The sequence below is a fragment of the Lygodium microphyllum genome, chromosome 1, assembly GCF_053477565.2.
Source record: "Lygodium microphyllum isolate KBCC chromosome 1, Lygodium_microphyllum_v1.1.10, whole genome shotgun sequence".
Lineage (NCBI taxonomy): Eukaryota > Viridiplantae > Streptophyta > Polypodiopsida > Schizaeales > Lygodiaceae > Lygodium > Lygodium microphyllum.
Genome location: NC_141135.1, coordinates 3,188,262 through 3,198,842, shown reverse-complemented (window position 1 = coordinate 3,198,842; position 10,581 = coordinate 3,188,262). Strand labels below are relative to the sequence as shown.

The following is a 10,581-nucleotide window of genomic DNA, read 5'->3' as shown; positions in this document are numbered from 1 at the left end:
AAATGTAACATGCTTATACACCAACCTATGCTTATAGAAGAAAACTTGCACCTCATTTTTGGAAGTAGAAATTTTCCAGCATCACTCATAATGTGACCAATAAAAATAAGACCGTGATAGTTCTTAGCACAAATGTATTTTATTTTTGTTGAGAAAATATTGATACAACTAATTTGGCTAGCTTTGATTGAATTTATGATAATCTTTTACTATCCTTGTCTCTCAGAGTCTATGGTACAATAGCATAATTGGATGAGTAGTACACTTTAACAATATTTATTGTAATACTTGTCATAAGACAATGTAATATAAATCATGTAGATTTTGAATGCTTGCATGAATGATTTTGTATGAGAGAGAGAGAGAGAGAGAGAGAGAGAGAGAGAGAGAGAGAGAGAGAGAGAGAGAGAGAGAGAGAGAGAGAGAGAGAGAGAGAGAGAGAGAGAGAGAGAGAGAGAGAGAGAGAGAGAGAGAGAGAGAGAGAGAGAGAGAGAGAGAGAGAGAGAGAGAGAGAGAGAGAGAGAGAGAGAGAGGTGGTGGTGGTGGCGGTAGAAGTGAAAGTGGAGGAGGGTACAACTAAGGGTAGAATAAGTAAAAACTATGTGGAATAAGAATAGAGGGGTTGCTTTAAAACAAACTCGCTCAAAAGCTTGCTTCTTGTCCTTTCCCTCTTTGCTCCTATCGCACAAGGTAGTCTAGGTGCTCCTTGCCAGGTTCTGCAAAGCCCTTGGGCTGCTCCATGTAAATCTCATCATGCAAATCCCCATGCAAGAATGCAGTCTTGATATCCATCTGATACATGTCCAAGTCAAACTGCGTGACTAAGGTAAAACCAAGTGTAGGGTGGTCACTCTTGCCCTCAATATCTCTTTCTCCCTACATGCCAAACTTGCCCATCCTTTTCTCAGATTTCTCAAAATTTGGACTTAATCAACTCTCTTGGTAATTCTCTATCCATCTTCTCAGTTTATTCCTCCTTAAGGCTATCCTATGTACTCTAATACATATACCCTAAGATAGTATGCCCTATCTATCTACTACTCTACTATCTAATCCTTGAATCCATAAATATGCTAACTCACCTGCTAATCCAGTACTCTAACCTACCAACCTACTTAATCAACTCTCATAGTTTATTAATAAATATAACTAGAAACCATGATTTGTAAGGATTCCATGGGATATTTTAAAGTTTCTTAAGCATACACCCATATGAGAGGTTTTTCTCACAAGCTATGGCAACTCCCATACTACTCAATTCTTTTGCTTTCTTCCTTAGACTAGCATGGACAATGACATTCAAGGAAGTATTAAGGAGAAGCTACTCATCACTAGAAATTAACTAGTATCCTTGAGATATTATAAGCAAATAATATCCATGCAATCTCCAACAACTCCTTAGATAACAATGTCAATAAAATATAAAACAACAAGTGCCAAATACCCTTAGCCTCAAAATTGCTCTACATGTATGTAATAGCCTTTCCTTTGCCCTCTCTAGCTATATAGACAAGTTAGGCCTAAAGCAATTAGTAAGCCCTACCAAATCACTTGTTTTTTTATAGCCCAAGCATTCCATAGGCCATGCTAAGGGTGAGAAGTTAAATTATCGCCTTTCCTTTCTTGCCATGTAATTGCCTTTATAGCCATCAAACTCCTCTAACCCATTCCACACATAAAACTTTGTTTTGTTGCTTAATCATCTTAGAGAGAGTGTAAATTAGGATATCAATAGAACCTTTGACTACTTAGTTAAAAGATTGTGGTTGCCAACGTTCTCTCACCATAGTTTTCTTAATCTCTTGGCATCTTACAAGTGAAGTTAGTCTCTTGGCAGGTTATCGAATTCCTTTTTTTCAAAAAGAGAGAGAGTGGGAAAGATATTACAATGGGGAGGTTCAATACATTCCCCTAACATCCAAAAAACCTAAGCAATTGGATAAGACATTTTATCAAAATAACCTTTTGGACGACCATGTCATAGCAAACTCAGGGGGCCAAGGAACATAATTATGGCATGGATAAGTTGGCTGATACTGGCTCATGATCACATGGGTGTTTATCTAAAGCAACTCAAGCTTGGTGAGTAAATTTAGGGTTGGGAGATGCCCAAGTCAATTGACTTGTATAAATCAACACGATATATACTTAATTGCATGGGGATGGGTGTTAGTTCACAAGAGCATAACTTGGCAGTATATTTAATGAAAACTTGGAGAGTTTATGTAGTAACCTCATCTTTGAGGTTATTATGTAAACTCCAACAAGTCATTCCATGTGGTCTTCCAAAAATGGGATAAAGTCATTCCATGAGGCATATATATATATAACTTTCTCATGTTTGTGCTATTATGAATCATCACTTCCTCTCTCCTTTCTCTCTCCTAAGTTGACGAACTTGCTTAAGGTGGGGCTCTTAGCATCTAACCATTAACACAAGTGCTTCTTTTCTGACATATTTATCGGCACCCTGTATATTAACAACACGACGGACAATTTGGAGGCCAGGTGGGGGACTTGCGCCCGGTGTGTAATCGGCCTTAGGATCTTTGTGAGAGATGTTTCGTGACATCTTGACACTCCACCTCATCTTCCACTTTAATTAAGGTTTGCTAGACTTCAAGGGGGTTGTTATAAGGGTCACACGCCACGCCTAGAGGCGACACATATGTAGATTGCGAGGAATGGAGTGGTATGTTGTAAATAGAGGCTCAATTAACAAGAGTAGTCGGGCAGAATCTCGGGACGGGTTTTTGGTCTTGTTGCTAACATTATGTGATGGTCAGCGGGCCTGTTCGGGGCAGCAGTAATAGATTATTCATCATTCTCAGTATTGGATGCAGCAGTAGCCTGTTAGAAATTTTGCATTCGCTTGCATTCGCAGCAGATTAACAGGGGGCCCCTTTCGATTTGTGGACGCAGTAGTCCGATAAACACAGTCCTCAAATGAGAACGGGCAAAGCTTGTGTGCCATCCCTGTGTCGCGTGCGGTGTATCTGCAACCATATCAAATAAAATAGTTGCGATTATTTGCCATGGTGATGGCAAATTACACTTCCGAGAGTTTCTTTTGACTGTTGGGCATCTCTTCCATTCATCAGCAGTCCAAAAACAATGATGCAGTATGCACGAGACTGGTATCATGTGTTGACTGGACATTGTGAAATTCCGTTCATGAGCAGTCCAAAACCAATGATGCAGTATGCAGGAGTCTGGTGCTATGTGTTGGCTGCTGGACGTTGTGGAACAGGGGCAAGTACTGCAAAGCCTGAATATGATTGAAAATTGTGAATATGCTTCAATTGTTCTGGGCAACCAGGGTTGCAGACTCTCAGATGCTGCATTATGTTCTGTAAACCCAGTGTCAATGTAGCTGGTAAGTGTGACAGCTATGAGCTTGATTTGTTGCATTACACAAAGTTTCAACACCCATATCAGTTTAGTGATGCAGATAGGGAAACCAAGAGCAGAGCTCAATGGTGCCCTCCATCCACAAGCCAAATAGAAATACCTGCCCTCAGGTATGAGATTAAGAAAAATAATCTCAAACGAAAAACAAAACAACTATCCAAAGTTCTCAGAACATTTGGCGATTTTCCAGTTTCTACCCAGTAAGTACTAAGCTGCCACTTTTTGCGCTTTCAATTTTGTAGTTTAAATTTTAATTAGTCAGACTCAGCCATTACTCTGTTGATTATTAATTTACCAGTCATATTACTCTTATTTGCAGGTTGCTCTCCAACAGCAATTTGCTGCATTCTTGTCTGCCAGTTGAGGGTCCTATCAGCCAGCATGGGGCCAGGTTTCTTGATAAAGTACTTGAGCCTCTAGTCAAGAATCTGGTCAGATGTAAACAAGTGAACGATTTAAGGACAGGGCAAGAAATTTACGGCGGTCTCGTAGCGAGAAATGGGCTTTGTTCTGATGCCTTTCTCGGGAATCATCTCACCCATATGTTTGTTTCCCTTGAAACACTTTCAGAAGCTAATCTAGTATTCAGCAGGTTGATTGAACCAGATTTGCCTTCCTGGTCTGCTATTATATTAGCACATGTCGACCATGGACATGATGAACAGGCATTAGGCCTTTATCTCAGAATGAAGCAATCAAACGTGGTACCAAATGCATGTATCATGGTGGCAATAATGAAAGTATGTTCAAGAAAAGAAACTATAGAGCAAGGAAGAGGGGTCCACAGCCACATTATTGAACTGGGCTTGTGTTCTCAATCTTATGTTGGGTGCACTCTGGTTTACATGTATGCGAAATGTCAAAGATTTGAAGATGCACGAGTAGTTTTTGAGACAATGCCTTTCCAAAGTGTGGAGATGTGGAATGCATTAATCACAGGATTTATTGAAGGTGGGTATAGCTATGAGAGCCTTGAACTCTTCAAGGAAATGCAATCCCAAGGCATGAAGCCTAGTCGGGTCACCTTTGTTTGCATCTTGAAAGCATGTTCAAGCACATTCAACTTGGAATTGGGACGGAAGGTCCATGCTGACATAATTGAGAGTGGGCTTGAGTTCAGTCGCTATGTAGGCAATAGCCTGATTGACATGTATGTGAAGTGTGAGAGCCTTGGAGATGGATGCAGTGTGTTTGACAGATCATCTAGGCAGGATGTTGTGTCATTCAATGCTTTGATTGCCGGTTATGTTCAACTTGGTCATCCACATCAAGCTCTCTATCTTTTCAAGAAGATGCCTGAGCTGGGCATGGAGCCTGATTCCATCACATACATTAGCATTTTGAAAGCAAGCCGGGATTCACGGTTGCTAGAAAATGGTAGACGGATGCATGCTGGCATAGTTGAAAGGGGCTATGAGGTTATTGACCTTGTTAGCAATACACTCATGCACATGTACACCAGCTGTGACAGTTTGAAGGATGCATGCACAGTGTTCAACAGATTGCCTGACAGAAGTGTGATTACATGGAGTGTATTAATTGGCGGTTTTGCTGAAAATGGGCATGATCAAGAAGCCATTAAATTATTCTTTCAGATGGAAGAGGAGGGTATTCAGCCAAACTCAGTGACCTTTGTTTCTGTTTTGCCAGCATGCTCATCTACTTCAGCCTTATATCAAGGCAGGCTAATACACAAAAAGGTGATTGAATCTGGGCACGAGTCTGATGAAGCTGTTGGGAATGCCCTTATTGACATGTATGCTAATTGTGGGAGCTGTGAAGATGCCAGTACTATCTTTCACAGGTTGCCAGGACATGATGTTGTAGCATGGACTAGTTTAGTTAGGGCCTATGCTCAACATGGAAGAGCTTCTAATGCTCTCTTAATTTTTGAGAGAATGCAAGAAGCAGGCATCAATCCCAATCCTGTAACGTTCACTACTATTTTAAAAACATGCCGTAACAAAGCAGCTTTGCAGAAGGGTAAATGGATTCATGCTTGCATAATCAAACAGGGCTTGGAAGTCAACACACATATTTGCAGTGCCCTAGTCAACATGTATGCTGCATGTGGGGATCTAGAAAGAGCAGACATATTTTTCAATAGATTGCCTCAACACAGTGTTGCAACATGTAATGCAATCCTTGCTGGCTATATTCAACATGCAAAACATTCAGAAGCTTTGCGGTGTTTTCAGCAACTGCAGTTGGAATGCATAGTGGAACCTGATTCCGTTACATATGCTTGCATCTTGAAAGCTTGTTCAGGTATGTTGGACATACAGCAGGGGAGATTAATTCATGCTCAGATTATGGAAAGCGGGGTTGCTAGGGACAACCATGTTGGCAGCACCCTCATAGACATGTATGCTGTCTGTGGATCTCTGAAAGATGCATACAAAGTTTTTAGCTCTTTAACCGAGAAAACTGTTGTGGCATGGAATGCTTTGCTTGGTGGATATATTAGAAATGGTTATTACAGGGAGGCTCTCCAACTCTTTTGGCAATTGAAATTGGAGGAGGAACCAGATTTAGTGACATATCTTGGTGCTCTAAAAGCTAGCTCTAGCATTGCAGCACTAGAACAGGGCAGGTTAATTCATAGCCTTGTGATTGAGCAGGGTTTTGATACAGATCTATCTGTTGGCAATACTCTCATTGACATGTATGCAAACTGTGGAGACCTGAATGATGCACATTCTACCTTTGATAGTCTACTTGAACAGGATGTTGTGTCGTGGACTGCATTGATTGCTGGGTATGCCCAGCATATTAACTATATGGGTGCCTTGAGATGCTACAAAGAAATGCAGCAAACAGGCTTTATCCCAGATTCTGTGACAATCATTTGCCTCCTTTCTGCTTGCAGTCGTGGAGGGTTGCTGAAAGAAGGTTGTCAACATTTCAAGTCTCTGAGAGAGGAGTATGGACTATCACCAACAGTTGAACATTTCAACATTTTTGTAGATCTTCTTGGTAAGGTAGGGTGCTTGGATGAGGCTGAAGATTTCCTGGAAACTGCACCTTTCCAACATAATCTTGTTGGGTGGGCATCTCTACTAAATTCCTGTAATAAGTTCTCCAACCTTGAGGTTGCGAGGCGGTGTTTCAACTTTATCATTACTTTAGATTGTGGGAATGCTGCTGGCTATGTGATCATGTCAGATCTCTGTAGTCATGCTGGAAACTTTGATGAAGCTGCCAGACTAGAGGAGGTAAGAAAATCTGCTAATGCATGGAAGAAACCTGCAAAAGCATACATTGAGGTTGGCCGCAAGGTTCATGAATTTGTTGTGGCTGACAGAGTGCATCCAGAAAGTTCTAATATTTATCATAAATTGAAGAATATGTGTGTTGAAATAAGGAATGCTGGTTATGTGCCGGGAGATGATCTCATGTCAATTTTGAATTTTGACAATACGAAATTAAATATCTCACATGGACATTCCGAGAAGCTTGCTATAGCATTTGGGCTTATTAGTACACCCCAAGGCACAACTATCCGGGTGGCCAAAAATCTACGCATGTGTGCAGATTGTCACAGTGTAGCCAAGATTGTCTCTAAGTTGGAAAGACGAGAAATTATTGTAAAGGATGCCTACTGCATACATAAATTCAGCGATGGGGCTTGTTCTTGTAAAGAGTGAGGCCCCTACTAGCAAGTAGTCACACTAAACAATGCATACCATTATCGAGATTCAAATGCAGTCAACGTGCACACTGGTTCATTCTAAGAAGTATGCAGAAAAGCTGGGAACTATAGGTGCATCATCTATCAGTGGGAGAGCCCAGTCCTGGGTTTGACACCTGGGCTGGCACTTATCATCAGTGCCTGCAAGTTTGATGGAGTGTAAAAATGCACCGGGAAACATCCAAGTCCAGCTTGTTCCAGCATTTCTGATCTTCTGAGACAAGGTTTATTGTTTTGATAAAAATCAAGACAGATGCACATTGGATGGTTGCATTGGTGCATATTCGGATAAGGTACGTTCAGATCCTAGAGCCAGAGCATGGATACATTGCCCATTAAGCTTGTGAAGGAGATCAGTCCAACTCTGCCAATCTAGCACCCACACACCTTTAATGTTATAACTGTTTGTAAAGCAGATTTAAGGCAATGCTACTCAAAGCTGGCAAAGCAAGATTTCCAGTTAACAAAAGAAGTGATTTATGCAGGGTGATGTGTGCTGCTAGTGGCATGAAAAAGGAAGGCGAATGCTAGCTTGAACAGAAACATTAGCAACTGCAATATTATACAGGAACAGTGAGCCTCCCAGACGAAGGGCGGTTTCCTCTTCAATTGAGCTGATTGACTCAACATACCAGTTTTTCCCAATTTTTGTAGATAGACAATTGAGTTGAGTCAGATCTAATAAACTGCGGATTTGCTGATCGAGCCATACATTATCTAGGATAGAACATCTGTAGTGAGATGCTGGTCAAATGAATTGTATCATCGTGGAGATACATGGAATCATAAATATATCATACAGGATCTACTCAGTGCCCCACCATTTGGTAGTCATTAATGTATGACTTTTGTGCTCCATTTGTGGGCCCCCCATTATGAGGAGCCATCTGAGTACTTTATAGAATGGTCTACTTTAGACTGGAAAGCAGCCAGTATGCAGGCCGCACCTTTTTGGTATCAATACACAGGTTTCACAGACGTTTTCTCTGATCCTACTATCGCCATTTGGACCATAGCACACTTGTCCTAGTGGAAGATAATTGGTTCTTGATGTATTTTCATCTGAAGTTGTATTCAAGAGGACCCCTCCAACAAATGCATCCAGTGGCAGGGTACTGGGACCATAATAGAACGACTGCTTGCATTTTTGTGCTCACAACCAAACCCTAAGGGAGGGCTACAAATACTAACCACTACTTAGCTTTCTCTTAGCTTTTTACTCTATGTTATGTTGAGAAGTAAAGGGCTATTATTTGTGTATTTTGGCTATGTGCAGTGTATATTGTCACAATTTGGATGTTCTTTGAAAAAGAAAGTGTGCACTTAAGTGATTCGTGGACAACAGGTACCATAGCTTGGAAAATTTAGAACCTGGTTTTTCTGCTCCATTTTATAAAGTGGAGGTTGTGAGGGGTCATAATACCTACCTCCATAACCAATGGATGCTCTTCATGTGTGACTTGGAGGTGTAGCAGAATCTAAAATTCTCTCTCCACGCTTGTACTATGCAACTGCCTTTCTTCAAATGTGCTATGAGAGGTGGGTATGCTAGTACAAGCTTTCATATTACAACTTCTCTCTGTTCCAGGCCATTTATGCTATACTTTTCGATTTGTAGAATCAGAGCACATCATCACTTCTTCCCTTGCTTGCTGCAAAAATGACAAGGAACTAGTATTTTTTGCACAACTGGACGCCATAGGAGGAAAGTCCCAAAAAGACATTTTCCACAAAGATGCCAGAAAACTCATGAAATTGAAAAGAGTAAACAAGTTTGGGCAGCCACACAAGCAGCCATGTAATCTACCTTTACTGAAGGGGTTTTACAATAGCTACCCATTAGTAGTGTTCATGAAAAATCAACGTAAAGGTACACTGAATTGCAAAATCTTAAAAGGCCTTTTTTATTCAAACAAGGTCAAAGAGCTTCAATTTTACAAGATTTTTAGTCATAAAAATGGCAAATACATGCCAAAATTTGGAGTTCAAAACTTTTGTATCTGCTACCAAAAATGTGTTACATGAACACTGCCCTTGAGGGTTTCCCTTCAGGCAACAGAGAATCTGTCCCTACGTGTGCTTGAGGCACAAGTAACCCTTGAACTAAGAGTGAAGCATAATCTACATGTAGATCTGTGATTGTTACCATCGCCCAATCTGTCCATGTTGCCACAAGCTTCTGCTGCCTGAGCCCCTCCACGCGAAGTCCATGTACTTAGCCATGGCGGGGCTCTTAAGGCATCACAAAAAGATGTGTAGGGCTTAAGCCAGGGTCTTAGGCTTTAACCGGCCATTTATACATAACCTTCCTTGTACACACGAGCATCAGCTTGAAGTCCTGTGTATTTGACCCGCCCTTAAAGATTTCATTACATTCAGTGTCCCGAAGGTTGGCCTGGGGCCCTAGATGCATAGCCCTTTGACATGCATGCTCTTACACAGCTTTGGGTCTTGAAGCATAGGTACAAAGGGAGAGACATATGCATTTGTGGGGGGGGGGGGGGGGGGTGTGGAGGGGGTAGGGGGATTCCATATAGTTTGGGAGAGAGTGTTAGAAGTGGAGCAACAATAGAATCATAAACATATGCTGTAATAAACTGCTGAAACACAAGACAAAAGAGAAAGGGAAAGAAATAACACAATGTAGATGAGAACTCAGAGGTATGCTCGGGAAAATGGAATCCATATCTCAAACACGAGATTGTTGCACACAACACTGAGTCACTAGCTGCATGGGCATTGGCATCAGCTCCTCTCTCCATGGGACCTCTAGGTGGTGAACTAACTGACTGAGGAGCCCAGAATATATAGGCATGAGTAATGCCATAAAATATGTCAGGCTGGCCAGCATTTAATGCTGGTTGGCCAGTAATAAATGCCATAAAGCATAAAATGCTATACAATAAAAATGCCTAAAATATCTACATAATGTGCCCAGCCTGTGATACATGCTTAGACTCACACATGAGCTGACATACTCTGCGAACACCCTCTCTCAAGTCATGGGTGATATGATACAATACATGATAAATGACTTATCATAGTCCATACAACAGAGAACCACCAAGTAGAACCATGGATACTCAGGCAGTGGGTGATCAAGCCACCACCAAGGTGCCTCAGAGAGGACTTGATGTCGATGTTGATCGTACCAGCTCTTGAAGATAGAGAAGATCATAGCAATTCTCAATGTTTGTCAACAATGCCTCTGATGTAGCACACGTGACCATCCTGCCACCAATGCCGCAGTGCATAAATGACTATGGATCCCCCTTCTTTGGCCAAACCGCCAAAGTGTCCCCTCATGTGAGCTCTAAACGAAAGCCACCCGCTCTTTGTCAAGTAACCAACCCATCATGAACCTAGATGTCAATCCTAGCTCCAGGATTTGAACTTGCCAGACTTCGGCCAATGCGTCAGGGGTGTCCCTCTCTTGATCCTGTGCATTTGTATAGACATATAGATGAGGCGCGACTGCC

At 41.5% G+C, this 10,581-nt stretch overlaps 1 protein-coding gene across 2 annotated transcripts; it reads left to right on the top strand.

Annotated features, from left to right (window-relative positions):
• The first annotated feature begins 2,667 nt into the window (after positions 1 to 2,667).
• On the top strand, positions 2,668 to 9,083 carry LOC148040776 (pentatricopeptide repeat-containing protein At3g03580-like). Of its 2 annotated transcripts, XM_087666523.1 has the most exons (3): positions 2,668 to 3,376; positions 3,452 to 3,611; positions 3,731 to 9,083. In XM_087666523.1, the coding sequence occupies exons 1-3, from the start codon at positions 3,346 to 3,348 to the stop codon at positions 7,056 to 7,058; spliced, it is 3,519 nt and encodes a 1,172-aa protein (XP_087522649.1). In that variant the 5' UTR covers positions 2,668 to 3,345; the 3' UTR covers positions 7,059 to 9,083. The 2 variants fall into 2 exon arrangements, with proteins under 2 accessions (XP_087522649.1, XP_087522619.1); XM_087666493.1 differs by having other exon boundaries at positions 2,668 to 3,611.
• The last annotated feature ends 1,498 nt before the right edge of the window (positions 9,084 to 10,581 follow it).